Source organism: Wyeomyia smithii, chromosome 3 (genome assembly GCF_029784165.1).
Source record: "Wyeomyia smithii strain HCP4-BCI-WySm-NY-G18 chromosome 3, ASM2978416v1, whole genome shotgun sequence".
Classification (NCBI taxonomy): domain Eukaryota; kingdom Metazoa; phylum Arthropoda; class Insecta; order Diptera; family Culicidae; genus Wyeomyia; species Wyeomyia smithii.
Window position 1 is genome coordinate 204,628,832 of NC_073696.1, and position 17,495 is coordinate 204,646,326.

Sequence of the window (17,495 nt, forward strand, 5' to 3'; positions counted from 1 at the left end):
GAAGTGAAGCTTAAGATTGCATATTATAAAACTAAGATTCTAAGCAAAACAAAGCCTTGGTGCTACATTCCGCTTCGGAACTCGACCTTCTGTTCATTATACACAGACTTCGCGGTCAAGTGTTAAGTGTACAGGACAATCGCGGGGCTAGCGCTACGATCCTACTGACACTAACAGTCGCTCCCGAGCCCAGACTCGAACCTGCGATGACTGGCTTGTTAGGCCAGCACCGTACCTCGAGACCAGCTGGGAAACTGAGGTGCTATTGGTCAGCAATTGTAAAGCGGTCCAGCGGGCAGAATTCACCAAATAACTACGGTTCTAGCAGTAGTAAGCGGCTTCGTGGGCTTCAAATGGTGAGTTGACAACTTGGAAGGAGCGTCAAACTTAGCTCTGGTCCTCACAAGTTACTATCTCACGCCTCCACGAGTCATATGATACAATAGACTACCAGTTAAAACATGGACACAACTGGTTGGCGTTGCCTGGGCAATGTTGTCATCCGACAATAGCTAAGTGAGAAGGTGCGACGCGATCGTTGGCGCGGTAACCATATCTCGGCGGTAGAGGAAATGCTTCGCCAACCCGAGCGTCTGTTCACCAAGATGGTGCGGCTCAAAACAGCGTCTGATCTCCATGTTAGGAGCGGCTGAACAACGTCCTGGTGTCAGCGTGGGACTCTAATCAGAGTTGACACCATGGCCCACCGGCGAGACAAGGGGTTGGAGAAGGCCCAACAAGCCGCCCCGAAAAACACCAAACGTTGCAAATATCGAAGAAGTTAATACGGATCGGATCAATCGGCACAGACCTAGACGACGAAATAAGGACTACGATTGGAAACTCGGTACATGGAACTGCAGATCGTTAGGCTTTCACGGCTGCGACAGGATCATATATGATGAACTAAATCCGCGCAACTTCGAAATCGTAGCACTGCAGGAGCTTTGCTGGTCGGGACAGAAGGCATGGAAAAGTGGACATCGAGAAGCTATCTTTTATCAGAGCTGTGGCACTACCAACGAGCTTAGGACGGACTTTATAGTGCTGGGTAGGATGCGCCAACGCGTGATCGGGTGGCAGCCGATCAGTGCGAGGATGTGTAAGTTGAGAACTAAGGGCCGGTTCTTCAACTACAGCATCATCAACGTGCACTGCCCACTAGGGTGGGACAAAAAATAAATGTTAGCTCCCATGCACTTTTCGTGTACCTTATGGGTCTCATAACAACTGTGTAACTTTTCAGATCGATCGGTGAAACGCCCGATTTGCGCCCGATTTTTAAAGTTTCCATACGATTTTATATGGGAAAATCCACTTTATCAAAACTTATTCTCTAGAGATGTCCAGTTGGCCTTTAAATATATATCAATACATGATATTTGTGTACCAATTATGCACGATTACGGATAAACTGACACGGGACTGGCCATAAACGCTTCGAAGACCAAGTACATGAGTGGAAAAGGGTTCCAGAGAAGACAGTGTTAACCTCCCGCCACGAATTCATGTTAGCCTTCGATGGAATCGAGGTGGTAGACGAGTTCGTGTACCTGGGCTCACTGGTGACTGTTGACAACGACACCAGCAGAGAAATTCGTCGACGCCTTATGGCAAGAAATCGTGCCTACTTTGGACTAAAGGAGAACGCTCCGCTCGAATAAAATCCGCCGCCGCACGAAGTTAACCATCTACAAAACAATGATCAGACCGGTAGTCCTCTACGGCCACGAAACCTGGACTATGCTCGTGAAGGACCAAAGCGCCCTTGGGGTTTTCGAACGAAAGGTGCTGCGTACCATCTGTGGTGGAGTGCAGAACCACGGCGGATGAACCACGAGTTGCATCAGCTGCTGGGAGAACCACTCATCGTTCAAACGGCGAAAGTCGGGAGACTACGGTGGGCTGGGCATGTCGTTAGGATGTCGGACGACAACCCGGTGAAAATGGTTCTTGATAACAACCCGACTGGAACAAGGCGATGGGGCGCGCAGCGAGCAAGGTGGCTCGATCAAGTGGAAGACGACCTGCGGGGCCTCCGACATGGCTGGCGAGCTGCAGCCATGGACCGAGTTGAATGGAGACGACTTCTTCGAACAGCAAGGGACACTTCGGCCTGGTGCTGACTGGTGAGGTAAAGGTAAGGTAAGTAGTAAGCGGCGTCTACTAGTGTCATCTTCGATACTGCGATTTGAAGGTGCAGCCTGGCTTGGGGCATTAAAGACTGCGTAGGTGACATAGCTGTACAATTGGTATTACCCTGACGAAGGGTAGTGAGTGTTTCCACCGAAGGAGCACCAAAGAGGTTCGAAAAATCCTAAGATCAGAATCAAGGCCATATGGCAACGAGACTGAGCTACGACAGCAAAAAGCCGTTAGACGCACCAACTCCGAATCCGGATCTCTCGATCTGGATGCGCATGAAATATGGCGAGGTGAACTTTTACCTGACACAGTTTCTGTCCGGTCACGGTTGCTTCCGGCATTACTTGCATTGCATCGGTTCGGACATGCAATGACTCTGACTCCTTTTTGCGCGATAGGTGGGGATGTTGAAGGAACTCCGGAGCAATGCCCAAGATAGGTAGCGGTAAGAGCGGAAATTTCAACGCTGAATGTTGAGAAAATAGTAGCAGAAATGTATGAAGACAAGAATACTTGGAATACCGTCAACAGTGCAAAATTACAAATCAGTCACTTGATAGTGGTCCCATGGGGATCGAGTCAAATGAGGAGTAAGGAGGTGTTTAGTGAGGAAGCGCTTCAGCAGATACCATACCGTGCCAGGAGGTAAGTTAATCACGAAACAAAAACCGGTCCGGAGTCCGGTTCGAAGTTCGGGAACAAAAGTTGCCAGTTTTTTCGATAGCGTTATTTCAGTGAAAAAATTATTATAAAGACTTTAATGCATGTTAAAAAATGTTTGACTAAATCAATACAATACAAACTAAGTTTTGCAATTTGTTTTTCTATTTTTTTTATTTTTTTTTATTTGAAAAATTCGGAGTAACAAAAAAAGCTGGTTCTACAATTTTCCTAGTTTTGGAACATTTATTTAAGCCAGTATTTTAGTAAAAGTAGCTGCCGGATTCTTTTCCTACTTAGTCTGTTTCTGCATGATGTGACGAGGACCCGCCCCGAGGAAAATTTGTTTTCGAGTGCAACACTCGATGCAGAAACACTCAGGACGTTTCTTGCCATTAACGACAGGTTCGTAAATCTTCCAGAATTGTCCTGAATGATGGAAAGAAAATAAACAACACCATAAATGAAACAAAACTTATGTATATTGTAACTCACTTTTCACCAATTTAGCCGATGGCATTCAATGAAAAGGGTGGCCAGGAGATTTCCAATTTCAAATTTCCGGCTTTTTCCCGGTTTTCCCGGTTAAAAATTGATGTTTTTCCCGGTTTTAAAATGCATAAATATATAAGTTCAACCACGTTTATTAATTGACAAAATAATTTTGTGAGAGAATCTTGTTTTTAATATCATTATTTCATTACAAAACTTGAAAAAGGGTTAACTTCTTCGGCCAACATGTATTTGCTGCTGATTTTTCGACTTTTCATGGCTGAGATTTTCATTATTCCACTCAGCTAAAATCAGGATATAATTTATTTCATGTTTCAGAATATTTTCACATAAATTTTCAATTTGTTTTGAACCGTTCTTTGGAACAATTTTCTGTCATTTTAGACTTACGTAAATTAATTATAAACTGTTTAACTAAAGCAATATTTGTAACTTTCTGCACTCTCTGGTTGAGATTGTCTGCTCTGGTTTTGTAGAACTGGTTTCTGCTTTTTCAAACCCTTAATATATATTTATACAAATTTGTAATTTAATCCAAAGTTGTTTTGGCTGCGGTTGAGCTTCGGAAACGACTAAACTTTGAAATCATTTTCTAACATTTCAAGCCTTGTTAAATTTCATTAAATTAAATTTCATTGTTTTTAAGCTTTGTTATGGATTTTGGCCTTATTCAAAGTGCTTATTTAAAAATCAAATATAAAAATTCATTTTCCACTAATTCTAAATTGAATTTCAAATATGATTGGGTATTTTTTAAATTCAATTTGGAATCTTTTCTAGGGCATCATTTTCTGATTTCTCGTCAGACTAAAATTTAGCATTTTTTTCAGCTAAATTCCCAATTCTGCGTTCATTTTCTCTTTCAAAACCTAATTTTAAATTGAATTGACTTTAAATTTTTTTATTAAATTGACTTAAATTTTTTTTTTAACAAGTTATCAGGCTTGTTCATAGTCATTTTTAGTTGATGAGAGGAAACATTCTAGTTTTTTTTTAGAGTTTTTAAAATAATTAGAACATATTTTTTGACCCCGAATCGAGATAGTTTCTCGCCTTGCCTGAATCTGCAATGATAGCCGTTTCTGGTAATTTTAAATTTGTTTAAGAATAAATATAAATATAAATATTAAGAATAAGTTTATGCATTTTCAACCTAATTATTTCCCATTTTCTAGTGTTCACACACTTTTCTTGATTCAGTTTTGAAATTGATTTTAATTTAATATTATTAGTTTCTTTCAGGCTTCAATACAGTTTTATTGCCACTTAGAAACAATTTTTGCCTTTTTGAGCTAAATAAGAAGATTGGTTTGTCATTTCTGATATCGCGTTCTAGATTTCAGAATTTTCAACAAAAATCTATTTAAAAAAATTGAATTTATTACTTTTCTAATATCATTGAATTCTTTCCATATTTTTGGTGCATTTCTGACTTTAAATTAAAATCTGATTGCTGACTTTTATCGAAGAATTTTAAAAACATTTGAACATATCTTTTATCTTTTTCTAGTCTCTGTAAACGTTTCATGGCAATTGTGAGCTGAATTATGAACAACTGTGTGTATTTCTGTCGTTCAAAATATTTTTTCCGTTTTCTTAGGGATCTCTTGAGGCTTAGTTATTGTCTTGACAATATAGAAAGGACTAATTTGATACCATTGTTATCCTTACGTGGTATTGTTTCAGGTTTATTGTAGGCGAATATTTTCCGCAATGGCCTTTATAGTTTCGCCTTTTTTATTTGAAAAGTATGTCTTTCTGATTTTAGTGGAGTATGCAAGCAATTTGAGAAAAAAACAAAGACAGGCTCTGCCTTTTAAGCCTCTAGAATACTATTTATGAAATTTTGAATCAAATTTTAAATTATTTTCGTTGCATCTGGTTTTTGAAGCGCAAATTCTGGCCTCAAGACATTTTCTCAAGCGGAATTAAGCTTAACCGATTACCGGTGGAGAAAAATCAGTTTTTACCTCAAACAATGAACTTTAAACTCTTATTACTAATCAACAACATGCATAATTAACATAAACTGTATTGCATATTAAGCATCAATCTATTCTCTAACGATGCTTAATAGTTTCATCGTGTAAACTTTCAAGTATAATTGTTGAACTCAAATCAAAGTTTGAATGTCAGGTAATGCCATATGGTATCATCCGCCGGGAATGGGTTAGGTTACGATTTTTTTATTTCTGCTTATGCTACGTAATTATCTAGAGGGGTTCCTGACTTTGTGACGAAATGCTACGATGGGGAAGGAGGGGGTCAAAAAAGCCACGTCATTTATGGATGTTCCCTTGATTGTGAGTGAATAACGTCACCACACAACCATCGACACCTATGGCGTTGGGATTTGAACCCAGATCCAGCGTGGTTGGTGGAGGCATTACTTGTTTCAGGTTTAAGATATTTTTTTATCATAGTTTAGATTTTGCCTTTTCAAGTTAACATGTAAAATTTTATTGCAATCATTCTGGACTTCTCTGTCCTTCAAAATATTTTTTAGTAATTTGAAGTTTTTACCTTCCCTGGGCTTTTTAGGTTTTTGTTGGCGATTTGTAACATAAGATTAAAATCTTATTTCTTTTCAAAGAATATTTTTACATCAATTGTGAAGAATTCGGTACATAACTTTGAAAAAAACTCAGACATGAATGACATTAGACGTTGATCCTGTAAAATGGTGGCTGTTTTGATGTTTGATCGCCACTTACTGTTGAAGCCTTAATCAGTGCGAATGAGAAGGGAGACAAATTAGAGAAAAACAATCGCAGCCAACTGTTAGTGTACAGAACAATTGCGGGGCTAGCGCTAGGATCCTATTGACTTTAACGGTCGTCTCTCCTAGCCGAGATTCTAACGTATGACGACTGGTTTGTTACTCCACCACCTTACCCCGAGACCAACTAAATGGTTCCTTGAGCCTTCCAGTGTTTGTGAGATGGCAGCAAATGTATTAGTGCGTTGAACTCATACAACAGATCCCAAGCATTTGTAAATGATAAATAATGTTAAAAATGGACATGATAAATTTCCCGGTTTTCCCGGTTCATTTTCGAATTTCCGGCTTTTTCCCGGTTTTCGGAGGTTTTCCCGGTTCGCTGACCACCCTGAATTAAGCACAAACTCAGAACAAGTTGTGCGAGTCTATTAGTTTTTCACTAGTTTCGAAGTGATAGCAGGAGCAAAATTGAAATAGCAAAAAAAATGTAACAATCAAGGTCTTTCTAATTTTATAAGAACCATGTTATCAATTGAAGCATATATTACAGGTTAAAAAGGCGAGCAAGGCCATATGGGTTGAATTTTAATAAAAGCAGCGAAGAAAATCAAAAAAGATGAAAAACTTGCTGCGTTCTATGACCTAAATTGAATTTTTTTTTTTTTTCACCAAAAATGTCCGGGGTCCGGAAAGCACTACCCGGTCCGTTCCGAAGTCCGGATGGCCTCGTTCCGGTCCGTTCCGGGAAAAAATCGGACTTTGAAGATTCTGGTCCGATCGGACTTCGGACCGGACCGGACCGGACTTTTACCGGACCCTACCCGGTCCAATGTCGAATACTAGTTATACTTTTCAAAAAGAATTTAGTTCACTCGCCGTTATCCAATTCTAACGGTTTTATCTTTCCAACAGCAATTATTTTTAACCATTATATTTTACTGAATATGGTGATTTAACCAGGTTTCCTGTATGTTTAGTGCTGCGTATGACTCGACGTTCACAGTTAGAAAAAAGTATCAATATTCATGCCGAATTGCTTATAAAGAATTGTTTAGATCGCTTATGATAGAAAATTCCAGAATACTCCACGCAAATTTAAATAATATTGCACCTAATTTTCACGTCAAAAGTGAATGGAATTTAAGTAGGAAAAGAATCTACGAGACGTGTAATATTCAGATTTTTTGCTGTGTTGATGAAGGAAATCAAAATTAATCACATTACTTACACCTAGCTACATAATGTATTATTTTAAAACCCTGCTTCAACCGTTTGACTAAACAAAGGAACAATATTCCGAGTACTCACCGTCCGGGAAATCGATTCCTCAGCACAACGGTCTCCACAGTGGTACTTTTGGCAGTAACCGGTTCCAGTGTGGTCGTAGATCGATATCGATTGGGCTTCAAAGTGGTTTTGCTGTACCTGCTGCTGCTGCTGCTACTGCTGCTACTACTGCCACCATTGCCACCATTGTTCGTTTCATTCTGTTGCTGACCAGCGCTGGGCGGTTCTTCCGTCTTTGGGCGGAAACCGTTTCGCACTGCCGACGGCGGTTGCCGTGCCGAGCTGGGTTGGTTCTGCTGTCTTTGTTGTGCCGCCGTCGAGCTGAGGTAGCTCCGCGGTGGCGAAAGTGGCTGTGAATCCTCGTTGCCGAATGGTCGTGCCCGGTTCGAGATGAACGTTAGTGGCGGCTGCTGCTGGTCACGTCTTCCGCCCGTTTCCGCCGACAGGGGACGCTGCAATGGGAAGCCGAAACAAGAAAGCGAAATTATTCAACTGTTCACCGGTAGGCAGCAAAAATTACTCTTTCTGATTGAATGTTGGATTTAGCGCTGTTACAATGCGCAGAAGGTGATGGCAGTTGAATGTTCTCGCACATTCGTAGCTCGCTTGATACGTAAAGTTATTGCTGGACGTTAACACGAAAGTTGTAGTTGTCCTTCATTGAAATGTAATTCACGAAAGCTGATCTGATATTGCAGAGAAAACGATTGAAACCAGATCCAGTAATAACCGGTATTCGAGTAGACTCTCAAATTCAAGAAAGCAAGATTTTTATCAAATAAACAGAACTTCAATCTTTATCAAGCAATCAGTCAACATTGCAAGTTGCTCGGACAGGTTTTTAAAAAATCCTTGAAAGTCAACTACAAAATTAAGGCACTGCATTTCTCTGCTCCACTTCATTCATTTTTTTTTCAAGGTAATGGTGATATTCCATACATTTTTTGGAGTTTTGAAGAAAGTTTTGTGATTATAAATACACTCTAATAATGTATCAATTGAAATACCAACAATTTGTATATTTGCTGTTATTCCGAATTTACACTTTGTAGCTGTTCCAAAGATTTGCTAACTTCATTCATAAACTATAAGTTTGTGGTAGAAGGCAGAACACAATGTGTTAGCTTCTTTTTACTTCGAGGCACTATTATAAATTTGATAATTTTGTGCGAATATTACCGCAAAGCATGACGATGGCTTGTAGATATTTAATTCCCTCCTGCTGTGTTTTTCCCAAACTCTCTTCAGAAGCGAATAATTCAAAACAGTTTTCAATCGTATACTATTTTGTAATCTGTCAATTCAATCAAGTGGAAGTCTGAAGAAAAAATAATACATATCAGAGGAACATGTACGCGTAACAAGAACAACAACACGTCAATCAACCAGCGATTGTGTTTCGTAAAGCTAGGTGACACAACGCAACCATCATCGGTTGATCTAAGGGTGTTCTTCTGATACATTCGCAACCACAATGTTACTATCTACTCGAAGCAATCTGTCTAGTTTTGTCTTGACACTAATGAGACAGACCTTAACGCCACGCAATTTTCGCTGACAACGTTACGATTCAGTTCTGCTAAATTTGGGAAGTCAACAACTGCCACGCATGAATCGATCAACAAAATCAGAACGGGAACGGCTTTGAATATCAATTTCGTTTATTTTGGATACTCGTGGGAGGCTCACCTTTTTTGTTTGTGTTTACTGTTAGCTGGCATACTTATAGAATGATTTTACTGCATACTTCTAGAACGGTTGTTCCAAAGTAAAAACAAAATGCAAAAAAAAAAATTTTGTTTTTTACAGAAGGTACGAAGGATTAAATTTGGTGATCAAATCTTGGTCGGTTCAGTAATAACACTTAACCCACAAAAAATTCCACAGTTCATTGTTATGACCAAAATCTTGGGATCGACCTTGCCCTGGCTCTGCATGACCACGGTATTGGCCAGCCGCAGTGTCATGACGTAACCTTCAGAAATGTTACACTGCCGCTTCAAGTGGTACCGAATCGCACTCTAGACGTATTCCATTCACTCCAGGGAAAGGCCAACCACAATACGCCGCTTTGGCTTCAATCATAAAAGCTGGTCCAATTCGACTGGCAGCTAGGTAGTGGGTTCGCAAAAAAGCTGGTTGTGGGATTAGCGGGTACGCATACACTTCCCAAACGGTATGATTTTCTTTTGTCCAAAGTACACAACTATATCTACGTAAACGGTTCCCAAATTGGGCGGGATGGTCGCTCGATTGCGCACATTATAAAAGTGTATGCGGTCTTATTGTAACCGTAAATACTATATTCAAGCAAAAACAAGACCCCTTTCGTATCGGTCTAAACCTTTCAGGTTTGGAGGTTACATGCCAACCTAATGGAGAACGGTACTTTACTGTTGAGTGAATGAATATCGGTATGGCGAGCTGCATAGTTTTTTTTTTTCGTTCCGCTCAAGCTAAAACAGTGGTCGTATATTGTCGAAAACGATCCAGTCACGCGCGATTGTCGATCGAAGCTTTAACTAACATGTCCCACTACCTCCATGCCATGGTTGGAATTGTTTTATTACTACATATTACGAAGCTCGTAAGGTGTTCCCTTTCATCACGTATTCCGGTTACACGATTATCACGACTTTTAATCTACCATCTTTTCGATCTCATTGTTGGGAACGGAACAGACTGCTCGTCAGCTGCTATTCAGCAGTTCATTGTCTTCGTAATCTTCATAATTATGGCAACATAGAATCGCGGGTGTGGATGATTGGGAGAATTTTGGTAGATGATAAGCTGTTACTTTTTATCAGTAACAAAATATAAGAATAACGGAAAGTCCTCAGTTAACATAAGTTATTTTTTTATTGTTTTAAAGAGTATTTGTTTCAGTTATATTCTTTACATTTTTCGAAACCAGTACCACATGTTTTGAATTTTGAACATCTATTCAAAGTAATGCACAGTTTTAGTTCATTGGACAACATAACTATCAAAGATAGAAGCGCGTCGAAAGACCGCAGATTAATTGCTCGCCGAGTTCGTCGGTTTTACGTTTGCTTACGGGAAACCTCCATTTAAGTCTCCGAAGACTTAACGGGGGACCCTACTCTGAAAGGTTGAGAAATAATAAATTTTCGTAATTTGAGTATCGAGTAAAGTGATATATTTGGGTATTTTGGTTATTGTTTAAGGTAGATTTGGAGATAGATATTGCATGTCCTGCATACAAATCCTATAGTGAGTATTACGCTGTTTACAGCGTTTCTCTCGAAACCATGTTTTTTAATTGGTTGTAGGTTTTTCTCAGCATCTACTGAACCGATTTAGCTGAAATTTGTTTTTAGCTTGAAAAAATGGATTATCTAACTTGTTACATAGCCGTTTTTGGAAATTCCAAAAATTGCCAAAACGACGACCATTTAATAAAAAAATCAAAAAAAAACATTCGTACTGGCTAAGGGCATCACAATTCACAAGAACGATCCAAAATATCTTTCTTTTTTATTAGTTCGAGCTCTACGAAAAACCTGTGCTGACAACTAGTCGGCAAATGCGAAAAAAATGTTCTATTATAGCCCTATTATAGCTTTTTAACCATTGCTGTGAGTTTTCACGCAAACGAACGTGGAAGCGACGAACTAGGCGAGCAATTACTCTGCGGCCTTCTGACACACTTCTATCATTGCTGAAGACACAAAAATTCCCATTTGTTCCAGTTTGAGCATCAACACAAACAATAAGTAGATATTAATAATTGTTTTTAAATATGCATAAAAACCAACATTTATTCTTTCAATGTTATTCCTTTCGTACAAATTTGCTACTACTACAACCTGGCAATTATGAGTCAACAAATTCTACAGATTTGTGTCAAAAAATTGTATAGATTCTACAGAAGAAGTTATAGAAAAGGTTGAATAAAAAAACAAATAAATCTCTCATTCTAACATCGTAGAATCTGAAGCAAATAAAAATCTGGTAGGTAGTTTTTATAAAAGTTATCAGGTGGGTAGGTTTTGTAGTTTTAATAAAAACGAATTGGATTTTTAAAAATGAGCTGTTTCAGATAATCAATTTTTATTTTAACTTTTTTCAAAAAAAAAAAAAATTCAGACTGTATGTTTTATTTGGAAAGACAAAATTGTTATTTACAACTTTGCCGAAGACACCGTACTGATCAAACAAACTGTTTTGGCTCTAAAAATATTTGTAATCTATATATACCCAAAATTGTATTTTTAAAGAGCTTCTCCAAAATGAGTCGTGTTCCAAAAAATTAAACAAATTGCCTAGAGAAGCGTCTATGCAAAGTTTCAGCCAAATCAAATATGACAATTAAACTCTGATATTTTCGGAGCATTTGACTGTTGAGCGACAAAAAATCAACTGTTTCCATGTTAATTTTACCTGCATTTTACCCAAGATTACCTTTTAAAAATTGCAAATTCAAGAACTGAGAATTGTATTGAAGCAGTTCTTGCTGAAACCGTCCCACTGGTGACACGAAGTCTTTCAAGAAGGATATTCTTGTGTCTAAATGATTGAAAGTAGTAAAAAAAATAGAAATACCACTTTGGTTAGTTCATATTTATGGACCCCTCGCTTGGTCCCCGAATCAAACGGTTTAAGAAAAAGTTGTTTAAAGCAATTCTTGAGCTTTTAATTGATCTATTTATCCTGAATTTCTCCTTAAACCCTCTATAAACAGCATGTCGTTTTAAAAAGGAAAGAAAGAGCTTTGAATTTGAAAAAAACTGGCCGGCATCTTGAATTTCATCAGAGCAACGTGTTTTTGAGCAAGATCGCAACTATCGATTGTAAATTTGATACCACCAGTGGAAAGCTGAGATAAAATACTTCCAGATACATTCATAAAATTAGGTGCACAGCGAGTATAGTTTGCCATTCAGTTCAATTTTCGAAATCAAGCTTGAAACAGTTCAACGCATTACGCGCGAACAGTATCAAAGCAACGCAATATACTAAGCGAAGTTCAAGATGGCGTCCGTTTTATTCATTAATATGTAGAGGGTTCAATGACAAATTCAGGAGCAAAAGATCAATTAAAAGAGCACGAATTGCTTAAAATACATTTTTTTAAAAACCGTTTGTGTCTCTTTGGTGCCCGAGGGGTCCATCAATATGGACTAACCAAAGTGGTATTTCTCATTTATTTAACACTTTTAATCATTTAGACACCAAAATATCCCTTTTGAATGACCTCGTGTCATCAGTGAGCAGGTTTCAGCGAAAATTGCTCATTGATGATAAATCAATCGAAATATTTAACCTTGTGAACAATCCCAACAAGCAACAAGTTAGGCTGCCAATAGCCATATTTCGGTTAAACTGACCATCTAGTGCCCAAGCTAGTTTTTAGACAGACTTCAGTAAAATCACTATGAATCTTTATAAACATGTTTTTAAGTATTTATTGAAGCTTTTTAGAGGTTTGACTGAAGCCCGTCTAAAGGCGGCATTACGCGGTTTGTTGGGATTCCAAGCAAAATGTGTCAATATTATTTTTTTCCTTTTTCATTTTTTATTTGACTGAAACTTTGCACAGATTATACTATGCTCTAGACGTCATTTTGTGCTATTGGTATATTTTTCAATCACGACTAATTTTTGAGAAGAGCTTGTTTAAAAATAGTGTTGATGTGATGATTTAGTTGGCAAATTTTTGTAAGCGCACTTTAAGGCGCCACTGCGGCCTATCACATCTATCGAAAACGTTCTTGTTTCAACCTCCTCGTTGTGCCAACTGGGATACGAACGACCTTGGTGAAGATAGGATCCAAACATCGGTTGGAGCTTTGGTTGTATGCTAACTGGAAAAGGTCTCCGTACGAGTCTGTTTTCCCATAGTAGGCGGCGTATAACAGCGTTTGATCCGGAGAGTACGGCTGATCCAGAAATAAATTCGAATCGGAACAGTGACTTGAAACTTGATTTTCAAAACGCCAGAACTCTACTCGAACCGGCACGTGTGGGTATCTTAGCCAGGAAACTGGGAACCTACTACAGGCGCGACTAATAAAATTAACGAGGCGGAGGCCCATCAGTGACCGCTTATGCGTATTCAGAATTAAAAGCAGATCTACAAATGTATACGCAACAACAAACGACTCAACGCAGTAGAATCGAATTCGCTTTGTCAAGCAGATAGTCGTGGGTTCGAACCTTAGTAGAACCAGGCCATTCGATGTCAGAAAGGACTTTACCATGGGATTATGCACCGGTTCCCTTTTCTTTACGCTGAAATCTAAAATACCTTTAGATGACTTTCTCTTCATGAAAATAAATCCCTCTTATCAATAAAACTAGCCAGAAGAACGCACGACGAAACTTTCTCCAGGGAATTATACTTGGGGATATTTGGCAGGAGGAACGCGGCTCGGTATAGTAGAGCGCTATTTCAGACCTTCAAGAGTCATCAACTGGTTGGTGCTGCCTGGGAAATGTTGTCATTCGCCAATCCGAGCGTCTGTTCGCCAAGATGATCTCCATGTTAGGAGCGGCTGATCAACGCCCCGGTGCGAACAGTTAGTCGAGGAGGAGAACGCAGCAAGGGCGAGAATGCTGCAACACCGTACGAGACCGAACGTGGAACGATGCCGACAGGAATGGAACAACCAACACTCAGTCCACCGATGAAGGAGCGCCAAAAAGAGCACCGACATCGTGTAGCGATGGAAGAGCTGTACAAAGCTAACGACACTCGGAAATTTTATAAGAAGCTGAACAGCCTCTGTAAAGGCTACGTGCCGCCAGCCAATATGTGCCGGAGTTTGTATGGCAACCTCGCTACTAACGAGTGTGAGGTGATCGAAAGGTGGAAGCAGCACTTTGATGAGCATCTGAATGGCGATGCAGCAGAGCGCGAGGACAGTATGGCAATGGAATTTGGTGCACAAGCAAAACACAATTTGATTTCAGCCCCCGATCTGCTGGAGGTGGAGGAGGACATTGGCCGGCAGGAATAAAGCAGCTGAAAGGGATCAACTTACCAGCGGGCAGCTGAAATATGATGGAGCAACACTGGTTAGAGGCCTGCACTGGGTCATAGTCAAGGTTTTGGAGGAAGAACGAGTACCGGAGGGGTGAATGGAAGATATTATGTGAGGCGACAAGCTGAAGTGTTGCAATTACCGGACGCCGTCGACTATCACCATTCGCGAAGCAGTTCGTAGGGCACTATTAAACGGGATTCAAGGGTGCCCGCGCCACCACGGATCAGACATTCGCGATTCGACAGAATATGAAGATATCCCGCGAATAAAACGTGCCCATATATCATCTATTCATCGATTTCAAATCGGCATATGAAACGATCGATCGAGACCAGCTATGGCAAATTATGCACAACTACGGATTTCCGGACAAACTAACGCGGTTGGTCAAAGCGACGATGAATCGAGTGATGTGTGTAGTATCAGGGGCGCTCTCCAACCCCTTCGAAACTTGAAGAGGTTTAAGGCAAAGTGATGGTCTCTCATGCTTATGGTTAAAATTGCCCTGGTGCCATTAGCAGAGTGGGGATTAACACGAGTGACACGATATTTCAAAAGCTGGTTCAACTCTTTGGGTTCGCCGACGATATCGGTATTGTGCATCAAAGACTAAGTACATGAAAGGAAGGGGTTCACGAGAAGACACTGCTCACCTCCTATCACGAGTTCAATTTGGTGGTGATGAAATCGACGAGTTCGTGTACCTGGACTCGCAGGGAATCGTGCATACTTTGGTCTCCGGAGGACCTTCCGATTGATTAGAATTGGCCGTTGCACCAAGTTGACCATCTACAAGATGCTGATCAGACCGGTAGACATGGACCTTACTTGTAGAGAACCAACACGCCCTTGCGGTCTTCGAGTAGGAAGTGTTGCATATCATCTTCGGTGGACTGCAGATGGAGAACGAAACGTGGAGAAGGCGAATGAACCACGAACAGCAGGGGCTGCTTGGGGAGCCATCTATTGTCCACAACGCAAAGAATAGCAGGCTGCGGTTGGCTGGGCTCGTTGTTAGGATGTCGGACGGCAACCCGGTAAAGATGGTTCTTGAAACCAATCCGTCAGGGACGAAACGGAGAGGGGTACAGCGTGCAAGGTAAATCGATAGGTGGAAGACGACCACGGAACCTACGGAGACTGCAGAACCTGCGAACTGTAGCCATGGACCAAGTGGAATGGAGATGACTCTTACGTACCACACACGTGTGACACGTCAGAAGAGAGAGAGGTATCGAGATGCAAGAGTGGCCAAGAAGAGACTCCACCAATGCAAGAAACGTTAGCTCTGCGAAAGATCTCTAGCAAAGACGAGGGAAACCCAAAGAAATTTCTGTAAAGTGATAAATGGAATAAGGAACTGAACTGTGTCAATAACTATTGTGTGTAACGACAGAGAACATGATAACCAATGAGACACTGAAGGCCATGCGTTGAAAACAACATTTCGAAGCGTTGTTGAACTACGAAGAGAGTAGAGCTTTCGACAGAAACAGGAGAAAAATTGAGAAAAAAGGACAGTGCCACGAAAAGGGCAACAATGTACGACAAATTATAGAGGTTTTACACTCCTTAATTTTTAATTCAAGTTCAGAGAAGTAAACTTGCAGACTTACCATCTGCGATAAATGGACTCATCAATACCTCTACCAAAACAAAGTACATGGTGGCTGGTAAAGAGCGTGGTAGTTCATAGAGGAGGGTCTACGAAGTAGTCGCTGAACTCGTTCCGCAAACTCGTGACATGTGACCACGATTTTAGCTGGAACTTTTAAGGTTTACGAAGCCAGCTGAGATTTCGCAACAATAATGTCCAAACGAAATTTACGCTCTACAAGACGCTGATTCTTCCGGTAGTACTCTTCGATCATGAGTATTGCTCGATACAGGAGGCCACGCAGCTAGGACTAGGAGTTTTGGAGCGTATGATCCTGCGTTCGATAATTGGTGGAGAACTGGATAATGGTGTGTGGCGCAGGCGCATGAACCACGAGGTGTACCAAGCCTACCAACATATCATCAAGCTGATTTAATACGGCAGGATACAATGGGCTGGCCAAGTAACATGAATCTCGTAGGAGCAACAAGCGAAAATAAAGTAAAGAGTCCGACAGCGGTTGGCCGACTCCGTGGTAAACCCCGTATTCGTTGATGTGCGGTGTGGATGACCAATCAACGGGTGTTTGGGGCGATTGGAGAAGACTAGCCTAAGATCGAGTGATGTGAAGACGTATTCTGAAATCGGTGGAACGTTAACAGCCTGTCGTCATAAAAGTGAAGTAATTATTTTTATGAAAACTACAAAATATAGACTCCTGTTGTAGTGTTCCAACATAGTAAATTCTAAACTAAAAGAGTAACAAATTTTTATCAAACTTTTTTTGCAGGTACTCAAATTCAAATCCTAAGTGATCTTCAAATGATAAATATTTATACGACTGGTTTTCGTCCAGTATACCTTTTCCATATGGCTGTTTCTGCTTTTAGGCTTATTGTTACACCATGGTTTCCATTATTCGCTCCAGCAGGTTGTGGCACCACTACGAACAAAAACAACGGAAAGTTTGAGTTTGACATTATGAGCCATCGAATCGTATCAACAATCTTAGATAGTTGATAAATCAAAATAATGTATTTTAATTGAAACTAAGGTGATAATATCAAGGGATACCATCCGTCCTGGTTTAGCAGGACATGTCCTGATTTTGAAGTCCTATTTGGGCGTCCTAATTTATTTTTTATATTTTTGCATTTGTCCTGATTTTCTTGAGATATTTAACTTTGTTGTGTGGCAATAAGCAGAATTTTTCAGAATTGCTCAATAAGTGTTTTCTATTCCAGGTCGCAACGCTCATTGCGATCGAAATTTTTCATTGGTTGAATCTCACTAGAGTAATAAGACGAATCTCTCACGCGTTGACCGTTACCATTAAGCATCTGGCATTTGTTAAGTTTAAAGCATAGTTTACAGTTCCAAGCGAAGTGAAAAATTTGAATTTTCGCAGCGAAATCTGTCGTGAAAACCCGGTTGTGGAACACACAAGTATTTCACCGGCCTGCAGTTTACAGTTTATGTGAAGCGAAATTCACGAGCTTACACTTCGAGCGAAGTGAAAATTGGTCGAAACTGACAGGATATGAACGCGCTGGAATGTCAA

At 40.2% G+C, this 17,495-nt stretch overlaps 1 protein-coding gene across 2 annotated transcripts in view; it reads right to left on the bottom strand.

Moving 5' to 3' along the window:
• LOC129730753 (mucin-2) overlaps positions 1-17,495 on the bottom strand; it is a 182,590-nt gene that overhangs the window by 15,700 nt on the left and 149,395 nt on the right. For both annotated transcript variants that reach the window (XM_055690308.1, XM_055690307.1), the window contains one exon: positions 7,349-7,779. In XM_055690308.1, coding sequence (XP_055546283.1) covers positions 7,349-7,779 — 431 coding nt within the window. The remainder of the gene's footprint in view (positions 1-7,348; positions 7,780-17,495) is intronic.